The 17,071-nt window shown below is 47.5% G+C and overlaps 1 protein-coding gene across 1 annotated transcript in view; it reads right to left on the bottom strand.

Annotated features, from left to right (window-relative positions):
* Positions 1–17,071, bottom strand: part of LOC135819391 (uncharacterized) — a 107,354-nt gene that overhangs the window by 74,784 nt on the left and 15,499 nt on the right. The window contains 8 exon segments of the mRNA XM_065332594.1: positions 674–781; positions 3,619–3,730; positions 5,246–5,415; positions 9,228–9,417; positions 13,833–14,026; positions 14,562–14,792; positions 15,430–15,794; positions 16,149–16,334. Of these exon segments, the coding sequence (XP_065188666.1) occupies positions 674–781; positions 3,619–3,730; positions 5,246–5,415; positions 9,228–9,417; positions 13,833–14,026; positions 14,562–14,792; positions 15,430–15,794; positions 16,149–16,334 (1,556 nt within the window).

Below are 17,071 nucleotides of genomic sequence, written 5' to 3'. Positions count from 1 at the left end.
CACACACACACACACACACATACACACATACACACATACACATATGCACTCTTGTGCACACACTGACACAGACAGACACAAACAGACACAGCTCAACAAATGCATGCACCTCTTTCTCCGAAGCGAACGCGTAGCTGTACATTCAGTGCAGATATCTACTTTACATTATATTATTATCTACGTACAAGACAACAATGTACAACGTCGTCATGTATATCTACCAAGCTGCATAGCTAGCGGACCGCTCTGGCCTAGGCCGACTGGGCCATAGCGGGGGGGGGGGGGGGGCGCGCGCGCATGTCGCATGGCCATCGGTTAGTGGCCACACCTGAACTATGGTCGGAAAAAATCAGGGGGGTTCGTTTGAACCCCCCGAACCCCCCCCCCCCCCCCCCCCTCCTGAATCCGCCCCTGCACTGTATACCCCCACTGTATACCCACTGCATACCCACTGTATACCCACTGTATACCCATTGAACACACATTGTACACCTTTTTATTACCCCACAGCCAAAACTGTACAAGTCATCATAGAACTGGGGATTGCTACATAAAACATAATAAATGTGATTCCAACATTTCTGTCCTTCCCATGGTCTGATTTCACACTGGTTTTGACCAGTCTTCATCTCGCATTGCCCTCCAACGAAGGAAAACAAGAAGAAGAGAGTACCTGACGGCGTTTTGCAAGACCTTTGAACCAGGATGGTTCTTCTTCATCCAAGTCATCCACTGGCTCTGCTGCCTTAACTCTGATGTTGTCCATCTCCACTTGACCAAGCTAGGAGAGATGGGTACACACAACAATAATAGCCAGATGTTTCAAGTTTCAACTATGAAAACATCACTTGAAACTGTCAACAAGTCAAACTACGTGAACAAGTCCGCAGCATAGCAACAGATAGTTACTACGTGAACAAGTCCGCAGCATAGCAACAGATAGTTAAAAAAAAAGCTATAAATGAACCAAACCAGAACCACCCCAAGAGTACATACAGAGTGTGCAACTCCCGCATACCCTGCTGTTCCGGCAGAATATCAAAGGTGATGTCATTGTTAGAATGCAATGCTCATTGCACCAGTCATTTACGGCATTTGTACGAGGAGGCGTGAACACATCACACATGTTTCCTCAAACTAGTTTGAAGAGGATCAAATGGGCCTTTATCCACTACAGGTCCAGGATAGTTTGAAGAGGATCAAATGGGCCTTTGTCCACTACACGTCCAGGATACGTCTGATAATACGCGTACAATACACACTGCATCATAACAATTACGTCAACTTGAAATTTCGTCAAGACAGCACCCATAGTGGAGTTGCACACTCTTGGGAGGTTGTGTACTCTTGGCATAACTTGATAGCTAAAATGAACATTCATGTTCAGAACTGATAACAAGTAAGTAAGTTTGCACGTCCACGTTACAACTGGCTGCTGTAGAGGCAGAAAATTTCGTCGGTCAATAATTTCGTCCAACTCCAAAGAAAAGGAGTTCGTCCGGTTGAAAATTTTGTCCATGGACCATAAGAGTGTATAGAAAAGCTGGGCAAATCGACATTAGTCCTACATTTAATTTAGTCCGAAAGCTCCTTGGACGAAAAAGACGAAATTAAATTCCAGACGAATATTTTTGCTTATACAGTATACGCTGAGAAACACAACCAGCTTGGGAAGTTTCACTCGTGCCAGGCCACCATCATGCCTGTAATACCAGGGTGGCAGATGCAGCGCCTAAAGGCGAGGGTGAGAAGCTACACATAAATGAATACCATATTTTCCGCAGTGCTAGCTGCACCTTAAAATGCCTAAAAAAACTCAAAATCGCCCCTGTGGCTTGGACTCCCGAAAGCTGAATGTGAATCGACCAGCGGTGCAGCGCTTTGCGCATACAACGGAAGTATCCATGAGAGGAAACTGTAGTTATCAGCCACCCTGACAGCTGTAGTTATCAGCCACCCTGACAGTTGGAATTATCACCCACCCTGACTGCTGGAGTTATCACCCACCCTGACAGCTGTAGTTATCACCCAACTTGACAGCTGTAGTTATCACCCACCCTGACAGCTGGAGTTATCACCCACCCTGACAGCTGGAGTTATCACCCACCCTGACAGCTGGAGTTATCACCCACCCTGACAGCTGGAGTTATCACCCACCCTGATAGCAGCCAGATAGCGCCACCGCTGCCTGGTGACCCAAGCTAGACACCCTTGCCACGCGGTGGGGGCAGTCCTCACGCAGTCCTCACACAGTCCTCACGCAGTCCTCACCCAGTCCCCATACAGTCCTCACGCAGTCCTCACTCAGTCCTCACTCAGTCCCCATATAGTCCTCACGCAGTCCTCATACAGTCCTCACGCAGTCCTCACGCAGTCCTCCCACAGTCCTCACACAGTCCTCACGCAGTCCTCAGGCAGTCCTCAAGCTAGTCACAAATTAGTCAGGCCCGTGAGTTGTTGACATGTCTTTAGGATCACAGTTACACTGGATAGCAGCACCGTTCAGTGGCATGGCCGTGGGCCGCACTGCTAAGGCAGCAGCAGCCTTTGGCCAGTAGCGCAAATGACCGGCCACCGTCAAGGACACGCTCTCACTTTGGGTCACAGAAGCGACACAGGCACATTGGACACACCCTACGTAGCCCCAGGGAGGCCTCTAATTAGGGACTCATCAGAGTCAAGCAGGACACAGCCTGTCCAAGTTTGGTGAAAATACAAGAAATATGCTATCCCCAAACACATGTATGGTGGTTGTGTGAACCAACATGTGGGAGCCTGCGACCACGTGGGGGGGGGGTGATCAATGCATGTATTTTCTCTTCCCCATTTTATTCTCTTCTCTCTGACCTTTGCTTCCCTTTTAGCATGCATGGCGTCATGCTAGAGCAATATGTCATTGCGATAGTAATTAGGGACTCATCAGAGTCAAGCAGGACACAGCCTGTCCAAGTTTGGTGAAAATACAAGAAATATGCTATCCCCAAACACATGTATGGTGGTTGTGTGAACCAACATGTGGGTGCCTGCGACCACGTGAGGGGGAGTGATCAATCATGTTTCGCGCCGCTCGACTACTTTTCACATACTGCAATCCATCGTCGCACTAATGCCAAGCTTCTACATGCTGTCTGTTCCAAGTGTAGGACAAACTAGGAAACTTTGAAACTTCTCCTTGAACTTCAGTTGTGCTTCTCAACTTTTGCACCATTGGTACCGCCTTGTAATGGTACCTTGTAAACTGATTTGATGTCATAATTGTTGCAGTGGAATATGAAGTTCGGATGGCCTAACATGTTTAAAAGTCTGACGTGCAGCTTATACTCCGAATGCCAACCAACATATGAAGTGCGGGTGTGAAAGTGGGGAGGGTGCTGCTTAGACCTCGCCCCGGTGCGGCTAGCACTTACTTTGGAAAATACAGTATTCACGGTATGATCCATGGGCTAGATTTCTGGCCTATTTTTCATGTGTGCAGTGAGAAGCAAAAAGCATGACGTTGATGGCGGAAAATACAGGAGAGAGATCAATACGTGTACTGTTGGAGCATGTGAATGATGTGATCCACTCATCCGTATACATGTACGGACTAGTGTATGCCAAGTATCTCTAAAAACATACCGGTCCAACTTTGTAGAGACAGTATTCATCTTTGAAGCTATGCTCTTCACTCGCAGCTGGCTCGATCCGATGACTATCTAATAAAGCCTGACCAATACTCAACGCCATGTTGCTGACCCGCACAACAACAACAACCAACAACACAATACCCAGCACATGCACACATACAATACACCCGCACAGCCGCACACATGCACACACGCACACATGCACGTACGCACAGCCGCACACATGCACGTACGCACAGCCGCACACATGCACGCACACACACACACCCGCACACATGCACGCACGCACACCCGCACACATGCACGCACACACACACACACACACACACACACACACACACACACACACACACACACACACACACACACACACACACACACACACACACACATATATCATTAACCCTTTGAGCCCGAACCACGAGTTAACTCGTGTTCAAAAACAACCTAAAATCCGAAGCACGAGTTTACTCGTGTGTGACGGTGCATGTTTGTGCAGTGCATACACATCACTGTTCAAATTGTCGTAACTCCATTGTCCTTTCTCCGATCGCCAAGGATGAGGGCTCATTGGAAAGCTGAGAGAATAAGCTTTCCAACGATGTGTCGTTTGATATAGCGCGATCAAGTATCACTGAGCGCCGATGAGTGAAACACAAATACGCTTGAATTTGTTTCGAAGTGCGTGCGTGGCGAGCACGGCAGTGCTCAAACGGGACTTCCCCAGTGACTCATGGTTGCATAGCGCATGCGTACTGGAGACCAAATGAATCGCTTGAGCTTCAGGAATCTGCTGGACTTTGAATCACCATTCCACGTTGAGTAAAACGTCAGAACCGATGAAATTTGTGGATGTGGGTACAGTATCTCGCTCAGGCGCAATAGGGCAGCTCTCAAAAGACATGAAGGCAATTCTGTTGCTCCTGTTGAGTATTTAGTGGCGATATCTGGAGAGAGGAGATCTGTAGCTTTCCAAAGAGACCTAGATGGAGATATTCCAAATCTGGTGAGTGGAAATATATAATTTTGAAATGCATACTGGGACTTTCGGGCGGTCGATCGCGCACCTCTGCGCGAACCCTGTAGGAATCCATGGATGCCATGGTAGGGCTCAAAGGGTTAAGCACTTCTTGAGTAAACAAGAGTAAATAGCCAAGAGTGTGCAACTTGACGACCCTCCAGCCCACAATGAAACAAATTATGACATCAATGTTTCGTGGACATTTGACTCACTGATGGCATTATGCGTAAAAATGTGATGTATATCATCACCATCATCTAATGGACAATGTCACAAAAATGTTGCCGCCCCTCTCAAAAACATGACATATCCCGGAAAACCAAGGCAAATCCAGGGATTTTACCCTGACGATCCACAAAACCATTCTCAGTACTTGGCAGGTATGCACACTCTATGCAACCAACGATAGCATAACAGGACAGCAAACGGAGCTGCTATGTGCACATAACACACTCAACTTGACAAAACCACTGGTTCGTCCTTCGTGCATTCAGGAGCTTAATACAAAGAAACCAGACGCAATCTGCTAGCCTGGAATGAATAAAACATAAATCATCAAAGCCAGGATTACAAAGAGGGCACAAGGACGTTGACTCACCGGTTGGCAGCAAACTCTTTGTCAATGAGCCAATCAACAATGGAACTTCCAACCATTGTGTTGGAGTAAGATCTTAGACGATAGCGGTGGGTTTGCAACCCAAGGCCACGTTGCCCAGACACCAAATCGAGCCACACCTCTCGTAAATTATTCGTAGCATCATGGCCAGGCTGGAGTTGAAAAGCACACGCAAGCAAAACAAGGTTTAGTTTCCTCGGAGGATTATAAGGAAAGAAATAAGAAGTGAACAACTTTCTAGGAGACAAAAAGCTAATGACTGGAAGAAAAAGAACAAAATCTCAAACTCTATTCACCACTATCATCAGTAGTCAAGGACTGAAGAAATTTTCACGAATCAGTTTTCGCACATTCTCTTCAAGTGAATTACAAGCAACTAGAACCAATGAAACGTACGGATAAATAGCATCACAAGTGTGGGTGGTAATGAGAAGTATTATTTATATTAAACATTACTCGGTTGCATAGATGTAGCGAATGGGATTTTCGGTCTAGTATTGGAGCTACTCTTCATTTACAGTGTGAATAAATCTCTCTAAACTGGTGACCCTGAACGTTCCTTGTTCCATTGCACCGGAATCTATCCACCATGTCAACGTCGTTGAGAACCAGGAGCAAAGATCGATCCGCTGCCACACCCTTGGATGTGAGTGAGTCTCCATTGTTCCAGCCGCCACAGCAGTCATCCAATCTCACCAGCCATACCCAGTCAAAAGCTGCTACTAGTGCTGCCTCATCTGCTGGGGCTCATCCTGCACCTCGACCAGCATCTGCAGGCCCCATGGTGGCCCCAACTAGTGCTGCGGGTCTGAAGCTGCCGCCATTCTGGCCAAAAGACCCTGCTCTGTGGTTTGCTCTGGTAGAAGCTCTGTTTTTGCAAGCCGCTCCATTACTCCATTACCAGGCAAGCCGCTCCATTACCCCATTACCAGGCAAACCAGGCGTTTTGAGTACGTTGGGGGAGCTTTAGAACCCGATGTTGCCGTCGAGGTCCGGGATCTCATCTTGTCACCACCTGCGACCAAAGGTTATGACCAATTGAAGGCTACACTCATTCATCGCACGCAGGTGTCAAAACAGCAGTGCTTGCGCCAACTCCTAACGCAGGAGGAACTGGGCGATTGGATGCCCAGCCAGTTGCTCCGATGCATGCAGCAGCTTCTGGGTGATGTCCCAATAGATCATAGCCTCCTTCGGGAACTTTTCATCCAACGTTTGCCATCGGGTATCCAAATGGTTCTCGCCCCGTCAACTGTTGCCCTGCCTTTGACACAAGTTGCTGAGATGGCTGACAGGATCATGGAGGTCTCACCTGCCTCGTCCCGGCCAACAGCAGTTGTCAGTTACCAACTCCTGCCCCAGTGTCCGCAGCTATCGCCCACCTACTAGTGAACTCGATGAATTGTGCTCTCAAGGTGCTGCACTTACTGTCGTTGACCGCTTATCTCATTCCCAGCCGTCCAGCCGTTCTGGCAGCCCTGCTGCTTCATGGGGTAGTAGTCCTGTATGTGACCAGATGTGCTTCTACCACAAGAACTTCGGCACTCGTGCCCGCCGCTGTCAGCCTGGGTGTACGTGGTCAGCTGCACAGTCGGAAAACGGGAAGGCCTTTTAAAGTTGTTTCCCGCTGTCATGACTATCATGGATGAAGCGGCAATAAACAGCGGAAAACCCGAACAGACAGCTGCCGTTTCCCGCTCAACATCACATTCTGAGGGGCACATTGTGTCATCGTCAGTGCAACAGGCCGAAAAAGCCCGTGCAAGAGAGTTAAAACCAGGGAGTAGTAAAATACTTCCGGGAGCCCCTTTTCAGCATATTTCCGCCGGCTGTGCTGACACGGGCAGAGGCGTGACTTCATCTTTGCATGCCGGTAGGCCATTCAGGTAACGGTTTCTTGTCAAGCTTTTGTGTTCAATCTTACACTTCAGTTGAGTGTTCTATTTTATTGCTGAACTTGGGTTGTCTTTTTGCTTCGGTTCTTACAAGATGGTTTCACGCGATTGGCTTTGTGAATCAACCCATTCTCAAGTAAAATAACAATTAGCAGAATCAGCCAAGCCAACATTGGACGTAGTCATCAACAAGAATAAAATATGGATAATAAAATTTCCTAACCAGTTTTCTTGAGACATTCGTCGGGGAAATACGTCTCAATAATGAAATCTAGCAACAAACAACAATGTATACGTGGAAGAGTACAAAACATACATTTTGAAAGAAAAATAGGAGAAAAGAATAGCTTTTGCTTTCTATTCGGTCCGCCGCGTTACAATTGGCGCTGATCTTCGCACTTGATTTTTTGGTGTTCTGCCTGCGTCATACTGCACGGCAGTGCACTTGTGCCTGGCACGATCCTGGGGGTGCGGGAAAGTTCTCTTACACACAGAGCAGTTGATAGCAGCATCCGCACCCCTAAGCACTTGTGCGAAGAAGATGTGTCAGCCTCTGTCGAGGTATATACTGCCCTCCACTCGGCGCGAGACTCCCGTACAGTTGCATACCAGCTACTTCCTCCGCGTCATCGAAATTGTTGCAGTTTGACTTTTGATATAAAACGGGGTATTTACTCCCAGCAGTCGTACCACAGTTAAGAAATCGGACATAGACGATAGTCATCAGTATTGGGTGACGGCAAAGGTCTATTTTCTGTTGTTGGAAGCCGAAAATGTTGAACTAGACGCAATTCCTTCGCTGATGTCGCTGTGATGGTACTTTCGACTCGCTGAGATCAGTCAGGCGTTGCAGCCTGCACATTTCTCGTGCTTATAGCGATTCACTCAATAATTCATCACTGTTTTACCTGAGCCGGGGTGAGAATGACTTCGTGGAACAAGCGGCATGGCAGCGCTTGGAGAAACATCGAGGGGTCAGCCAACTAATGCATGCAAGAGCGATAAAATGTATCGCTCTTGCATTCATGCAAGGAATGCTGAGACACTCAGTACGTGTACCTGCAAGAGGGGTGTAGACTCTACATGCAGTGATAGTGATGCAAGCGCAGGTGCCGTACCAGTGATGCTGAAAAAGAGTGCGCGTTCGACGTGATAGTACCGTAATTCCGAGCATATAATATGTGGAGTAATGCAGTTTGGGGATCAAATATCCAGTAGAACATGTTCGTTTTTAGCCCATGGGCCAATATTCGAATTTTGAAGGTTCATGAAAAAGTAAAAGTCCGTGGCCATAGTGGGTCTACCATGCTCTACTGGTAAACTGCACTGACCTGCTGTACCATGGGAGGAAGAGTCCATATTGTGAAAAATTCTACTTTTTATTAGCCCATGGGCTTATAAACGGAGGTGGGCTTATATGCGGATATAGGCCCGTGGGCTTATATGCGCGAAATTACGGTACACTTACCTGCATGAGCAGTGACCACACAGCTAAAATAAATGGGCATGCCACGGCTAAAAAAGTTCATTTCAAGATCGAGGTGATTCCGCCGACGGTAATCAACCGACCTCGCAACGATCGTGTATTCGTACTGCGCTGGTGGTGAAGTAGAAATCATCCAGAGCTAGCAGACGACAAGCATAGCAGCTCTTGCCCTGTGGAGAAAGTCAAAGCGTTTTAGATGAGGCGCGACCAACTTACAACCTTCCTGGAAAATTAATTTGCGGAACGATATTTTTTCGTCCATTGAGGCCTTCACCTCCGCGTGAAACTCTCAGTCCAACTCAACTGTCCTGGAACATTACTCTAGACTTCAGACTATCATCCTGTGTAATAATGTTTGTATGGTTTAGCTTATGGAGTTGTCAGTAACAAGTGACAAGTCACTAGTCAAACTGCGACAATTTCGATGACGCGGAGGAAGTACCATATACATCACGGGGACTTGAGGTCACACACGCACGCACGCACACACACACACACACACACACACACACACACACACACACACACTCACACCCAAGCACGCACGCACGCATACACACACACATCATGCTTGGTCTCTAACCTTGGGTGGTGAAGACATGGGCGCCGCAGACATGGGTGATTTGCTTGGAGTTACTTGACTTGCCCATTCTTGGATACTTTCCAATGTGGCACTAGTGGCAGCAGCAGTACTGCCACTGTACGTGGTGCTTGCTACACTTGATCCAGCACTCTGCACACTTGTTTGCTCATCAAACATTACATTCTTGCGACTGAAACACATCAACAGAAACACACACACAGTATAACCTGGGTTAAGCGACCTCTCGTACAGTAAAGCCTGCCCTAACAAGACGCCCTTGCCGCCTTGGTGCAGCGGAAACCGTACGCATGTGCATACCGGTCTGGCATGCATAAAATATATCAGCAAAAATACAAAAAAAGGAAGAAAAAAGATAGCTGACCTACCGACCGGTATTTTTCTGGCCATGTTACCGGAAACAAGACTTTTTCGGTGCAGCCTTTAACCCTTTGGAGCCCCAAAAGTCCTGATAATTGTATGCGACTGCAATTACGATATATTCTTTACCTTATTTTGGTCATAACTTTGGTGCTTGTTATTGGATTTCCATAATCTTGGGCTTCCTGGGAAGCTCTCCGCGAGCAGAGTAACTAGAGCTCAAATTCAACACCACAGCAGTCACATATCCAACACCACGGCGCCTCGAACAGTCCACAGAGCTGGATATACGAGCGAATGTCCTCAACGCCAGCCATTTCACGCTCATTCATCGTGTAATACTCAATTTTTTGCGCTGAGTATATTTTTATACTGGCCACGTGCAGGAATCGTACCTGGATGAATCAGCATGTCATCCAAGGGGAAATCTCTCACTCAAGGCCAGTCACTGAGAAAAAAGTTCGACTTTTGCCGTGACTGAAATGTCGAGCGCGATATCTCTGCAACGCGACATCTTAGCTCTTCGCCGATTATTGCATTAGAAAGCTGAGCTCTTCGGCTTCTTCCCAGATATTTCGATCGTGGAAATCCGTCAAGTTTCGAGTGAGTTACGAATGTTTTAATTCTTCGACGGTATACCGTCGATATTTGACTGTAAAGGGTTAATATCCGGACATTCTAATTATCCAAACATGTACCCATAACACATTACAGTATGCATATCAAAATGCTCGCATTGTCACGCTGAGTTGCGCTGTGCATCTTAGACACAGATTTCACAGACCCTGAACTGACCAGGACAGCCGACCAGGACAGCCTGCTCATACACACTGACCTGACATGTATACTATCAAGAGTTCATAACCCCAAGAGTGTGCAACTGCCTGCACAGCCTATATGCAGTGCTGCTACGGCAGAACTTCACATCACGTGGCATGGTTCAAAAGGTTACACTGGCAAACAGTGCAAAGTGACCACAAGAGAGTTGAACTCAAAGCGGGGTTGCACACAACCCTGTATCTATCATGCACAGAGTGCAAATAATGTGTACGGGTTCATCGCGTGATGAGAAGTTCTGCCGTCGCAGACCCCATAGCTGGAGTTGCACACTCTTGCCAGTCTTGGGGGTTACGTACTCTTGATAATATACAGTGAACTTCCAATTATGTTTTGCTAACTTCCAATTATCTGCACAAATCCAACACATTTTGTATGTAAGTGGATTCTGTGGGACTTCCAATTAACCAGACATGCCCAGTTCGAGGTTTGAATTATCAGACATTGTTATGTGAGAATCGTATTCGTTGAACTTTTAAAACCCTTTACCATCCGACCAAATTTCCCCAGCAGTCCCAAATGCAATAATTCTTACCTTATTCTGAGAATATCTTCGGTTCTAATCAACCAATTTTCACAATCTTGGGCATTTTGGAAAGCTCTCCACGAGCTGCGTACATTGAGCCCAAACAGGACACTACCGAGATCCCATTTCCAGCGCCAGGGAGCTTCAAATACACCCCATCGCTGGATATGCGAGGAAATTCTCTCCTCGCCAGCCATTTCTCGCTCCTTTATCGTAAACACTCCAAAATTTTTGCATGAGTTTGTTTACACGCTGCCCATGCGCTCAAAGCATGCCAAAGTGACTTCGCTAGCATGTCAGGAGAGGGGAAAATCCCCGCTCAAGGTCAGTCACTCGGAAAGAAATTCGACTTTTGCCGTAGCTGAAATGTCGAGCGAAATATCTTTGGAATGCGACATCGCAGCTCTTTACCGATTGATGCAATGGACAGCTGGGCTCTTCGGCTTCTTCCTAGATACTTAGTTCTTTAAATTCCGACAAGAATCGATCAAGTAACGAATGTTTTAGTGTATGCATGTCCATCGATCTCTAGAGATCGATTCAAGTACGCACGGGTGGTAAAGGGTAAAAGGGGAAATCCGGTGAAAAATTTAAATCTCAGGGTCTGTAGAGTTCGGAGCGCTGAGTCGAATGGTCTTTGTCCGAGGAGGCTGCGGTCTATGGTTCGTCAGATACGCCCAATCGAACATGTGCTAATTTGAGCGTGCACCACCCAGATCCAGGTGATGACGTCACAGCATGCAGCCAGGTAGCCACACCATCTATTTGTGTACAAAATGGCCATATTCGGAGCGCGTTCAATTGGGGAACCGTTTGTCGCAGCTTCTTCGGACCAAGACCATTCGACGCAGTGTTACAAACACTACGCACCCTGTAATTTTCAGCTCGGCGAACCTTGAGGTTATCCTGTATTTTAGCCGTTTCTGAGTTGGACTTTTTCCGTCCGCGGCTATAGTCCGCGCTGGCCTCTAGGTAGCCCTGCGCGTGCGCTGCGTGCATGCTAGCTGTAGTCAACAAACTTATCACACACAGAACAGGACTACTAGTACTCCTGCACAGCCGTGCTGGAGTAGATCTAGAAGACTCTAGTCACCAGACTCAAGAGACTACAAGACACGGCCTTGTCATGTACAGTGTACTACACTCGTATCAGTCGTATATACAGTCATGTAGTCAGGGAACATGCGTTTCTCCTTGCCGGTACCGGTGGTTGTGCTTTGAGAAAGAAAATTTTAGTTTTCCGCATGGAATAGTCCCGCTTCATTGATGCTACAGTGAGTCCACAACCGTGACAAGTGACAAAAAAGTGAACAGCTCCCGGACCTAAAACTTTCAGATCCCGTAGTGTTGCGAGCCTTGAATCGAAGAGTCGTGCCCGTGGTTCAAAGAGCTTGCACTGTTCTCCAATCGAGCAGTCCGAAATATGCCAAGTTCGCACCAAAACATCCCCATGTGGCAGGCCACTAGAGTCCAAGCGAGTCGGTATGGAACAACATTTAGAGCACTCGTATCACTCTTCTCCATCTCGACGACTTTGCTCTCCAGAGATCTGATAATTATATCAGCCTCGTCTGCAATAGCTGCTGCTTCTTCATCAGTCGGAAACGCAACAGCGCTCACTCTTCACCGGCCAGCGCGGCCATTTCTTCAGCAGAATACCGAGGTTCTCAGCCCAAGACCGAACTCATGATGGTCAGCAGTGGCTGCATCCTCACTCTCACATGGAGTTACGTCTTCGGGATCGCTTGCACCATCTACTATCGGTCGCCAAATCATCTGAAATAGCATTGACACTATTGCTTTCACGCACTCCTTTTGACCTAGCTGCACGCTATGACGTTGCGGAGGTTGTGGCGCGGCTGCATGACGTCAAGGCGCAGACCCCGAAACTCAGTTTTTTCAAACGGAAATATCTCAAGAACGCTTTGTCGGAGACATGTGGGACCAACACCATTCGACTCAGTGCCCGAAACTCCACGGACCCTGAAATTTAAGTTTTTCACCGGACTACTCCTTTTCAAAAGCGGTATGTTGGAATACAGCCATATTTGAATTATCAGGATTCCGCCTGTAGACTACATAAACGGATTTCTTTGTGATCATTCTCTGCAAGTCACACGTCTGAAACGGCTTGGCCTACCGTTATTCTACTAATATTGTTAGTCCTCCAAAGGATACTGACTGTGATCCTGTGCTTCCCCTTTACTCTTGGCGCAACGTCATTCAGAGTTAAGCTTGCCAGAATCAGCGTTCTTGATGAGAACGAATCTTCCGAGATGAACAGCATGCACTCACTTTGCATGCAAGTCGTAAAAGGCTTGCACTGACTAGGCGCTTTACAAACTAGTCAACTCCCTGGCACCGACTTTTCATGTATGTCCTGAGTGCGCCCATTCCTCACCAAGTTTTTGCGCATGGCCCTGCCACCAATACAGCATACACAACCAGCACAACATACACCACCAATACAGCACACACACCACAGCACAACACACACCACAGCACGACACACATCACCAATACAGCATACACCACAGCATGACACACACCACCAATAAATAACACACACCACAGCATGACACACACCACAGCACAACACACACCACAGCACAACACACATCACCAATACAACATACACCACAGCACGACACACACCACCAATAAATAACACACGCCACAGCATGACACACACCACAGCACAACATACACCACAGCACGACACACACCACCAATACAGCACACACCACCAGCACACACAGAACCAACACAAAGGGCCACCACCAGCACCACTACCAGCACCTGCAGCAGCAGCAGCAGCAGCAGTAGCAGCAGCAGCCTAGGCACACAGTTCAGAACTGACATACCCCAGATGGCTGCTGCCAGGATGCTGGCGAGAAAGTGCAGGTGATGAGTTCGCAGCATCACTAGGAGGCCGTGATGCACTGCCCGTAGTGCAGCCTTCTCCTGTCCTGCTACTGCTGCGACTAGTAGTGTTGAAAGTGAAGAATGTACGCATGTCAGCTGAGGAGGCTGGCTTTTCACTGTAGTCATGAATCACCTGCATACAAATCAACACGCACGTGCACACACACACACACGTGCACACACACACACACACGTGCACACACACACACACACCCACGCACGTCCACACACACACGTGCACACACACACACACACACACACACACACACACACACACACACATGCAAAGTCACATGCAAAGTCACATGCAAAGTCACATGTTCACTTGTACTTCTGTGAAGGCCAATGGATGGGTTGCACTTGAATCTCCAGTGTACATCCATCATTAGTGCTGAAGGATCATTAAAGAAAGTCAATAAATATCTGACCGCTAGCACAATGGCATACCATGTGCATTATCGCATATCACAACTCATACAACCACACTCCTTTCAATACACATACGGCTCAGTGGATTATCAGGCTAAACAGTTTTAACTCAAAAGTTTCATACTCCATTCATGCTCCATTCACTACAAGTCATGTCCTTACAGCAGTGTGACCCCCTTATGCTCCAGTCAGTACAACACTTGCTCACACAGCTCTCACACACATTGCCTTCTTCTTACCCTAGCGCAGTAAGTGCAAACGCGCAGAGCACCAAGCGTGGCATTAAGGCCCATATGCTGTGCAGGGATAGCTTCACTACAGCAACGCCAACAGAAGATCTGACCGCATACACGACAGTGATGGCGACGTCGGAATGTGTGAAACTGGGCGCCACATTCATAACATGACTTGCAATGCTCATCAGGCATCCAGTACTGTTTGAGATCGGTGTCACGCCATCTTTGGGCCTGCTACAATTCGTTGAGAACAACAAGAAACCAGAATACACAATGCAAGCTCGGGGCCCATCGCAACAATCAGAAACAACCAGTGCAATCATGCAAACACTGGCAAGAAACTCTAGCACTGCACCCTCTAGTACTGCACCCCTGCCAGTCCTGGGGGAAAGGCCCGCTCTCCTTCTGGGCATCTAAGTTATTGGTATTTTGGTATTCATTGGTATTTGGTATTAAACAAGCCTGAACGACGATCGCAAGGCACATAACGAAAAGGAAACACGCATGTTGTTAGCTACTGAAACTGTCCCCCGCTGAATACATGCAGTATAAGGCCGCACCGAATAAGTCCTTGGTTTCGGGTAACATGGCCAGAAAAATAAGGGTTGGTCGGTCGCCTTTCTTTTTATTGCTGATAATTGTTATGCATGCCAGACCGGTATGCACATTTCAGTACACATCCCAGATAGAAAATGTGTGGTGAATAAATCAGGCATACTGTAGTATTAAAGAGTATAAAAGCCTGTGTGACAGTACTGAAAACAGAATGGATAGCATCAAACAAATTGCCTTAGCAAGCTGGCTTGCGCATTGCTACGAAACGGAATGGGAATGTAAATTGGGAAAGTGGTTCAAATCCTAGTGTACTTACTGATCCGTCCGCAGCTGGTGTTCCTTCCAGAATGGAACCAAGACGTTTGAGAACAGTATAAAGAGATCGATCTGTGGCGGCGGCGGCAGCCACACTGGCTGAAGAAGCACTAGCTGCACTAGCAGCACTAGCGCCAGTAGTACTAGTAGAAGCAGCAGTGGCGGCAGCAGCAACAACAGCAGAAGCAGCAGTAACAGTAGCAGTAGCAGTAGCAGTGTCTGTCTCACTCACTACCACTACTGGTGATTCCTTCCGCGATGCTGTTCTAGATGACGAAGACATAGTGGATATGCCAGAAAGTGCCTGTGTCTGTGCTTGTGTCTTCCCGGCAGTAGTAGCAGCAGCAGCTGCATTAGAATCGCAACCTAAACAGAAGGAAGAAGAAAGGGAGTGAAAGTACAACTAAAGAAGCAGTTGCACAAAACACTTGATCAATAATGGGAAACACGCATATTGAATGTCTAGAGAAAAGACTCACTATGATTAGACTCAGCTTGGTTTGCTTGCTCCATGCTCCTGCCCCTTGTACAGCCAAAAATCCCATGTACTCATCAACCTTGCTTACCCCCCCCCCCCCCCCCCCCCCCGACAACTGGGGACAACACTGTTGTCCCCAGCGTTCATTCAGCACCTTCATGAGCGACACTGACTCACTGCACGGTACAGTACTACCTGATCAAAACATATACAAAAAAAGAGGGATAGAAAATAAACTGTACCTTCGAAAACAAGAGAAGCAGGAACAGCTGACACAGTGGTAGAGGGAACAGCAGATGCTTCAGGTGTATCAACATTAGCTTGGTCAGCAACAGTGCTCGAATTCTCACATGACTCCCGTGAGGCAGAGCGCGACTCGAGCATCATGAATGTCCTCACTGTGGAACGTAAGTTACGACTTGCCGCATCTACAACATGGGTGTCAGGCATACATGTAGAGGAGACGACGGTTTCAAATAGGAAATAGGTTGCAAACCGGAAAGGGATCCATATTCGCTTTCTCTCTTGGTATTTTGATTAGAAAACATGTGTCACAGTGAGACTACGATGTGTTTTACTCAGAGCCAACATGTCATGGCTCTGCGATGACCAGAAGCGCCATACCAAGCAGGTGAATTTTCGACATGTTGCTTCGCACTACGACTTGAGTTTTTTAGTCTTTCGAAAAATCAACTTCTTGTCGCAGGTAAACAGCGGCTCGCCTCTCGCCAATAAAGCACCGTATACCAATGAAAACTAATGGAAGCACACACAAGGCTTATTGTTGCTCTGTACTGGCCGTCGTGGAGCGATAGCAATCACCTAATTTCAGAACCCAGAGTGAACTTGACGTGCACTCCAAAATCTTTCCGGTTTGGAGCCACCTCTGTGACACCAAAATTAGAGGGCAACTTGGAGGCAACGGGCCAACACAAAGGAGTGGCTCAGTTCGATTGACTCTGGCCTCAGAGCAAACTTCAACATGCCAGTTTCCTTCCACAAACATATTTCGAGTAACAATCCACGCTGATGATCGGTTCGGGTCTACACAATTTTGCTGTCAAACCGTTCCTATCTGAAACCGTCCCCTCTACAACATGGGTGTGAGGCCTACATGTACAACCAATTATACAAACGCACACGCGCGCACGCGCACACACGCGTG

The sequence above is a fragment of the Sycon ciliatum genome, chromosome 6 (assembly GCF_964019385.1).
Source record: "Sycon ciliatum chromosome 6, ocSycCili1.1, whole genome shotgun sequence".
NCBI lineage: Eukaryota > Metazoa > Porifera > Calcarea > Leucosolenida > Sycettidae > Sycon > Sycon ciliatum.
This window is presented reverse-complemented; position numbering and strand designations above follow the sequence as displayed.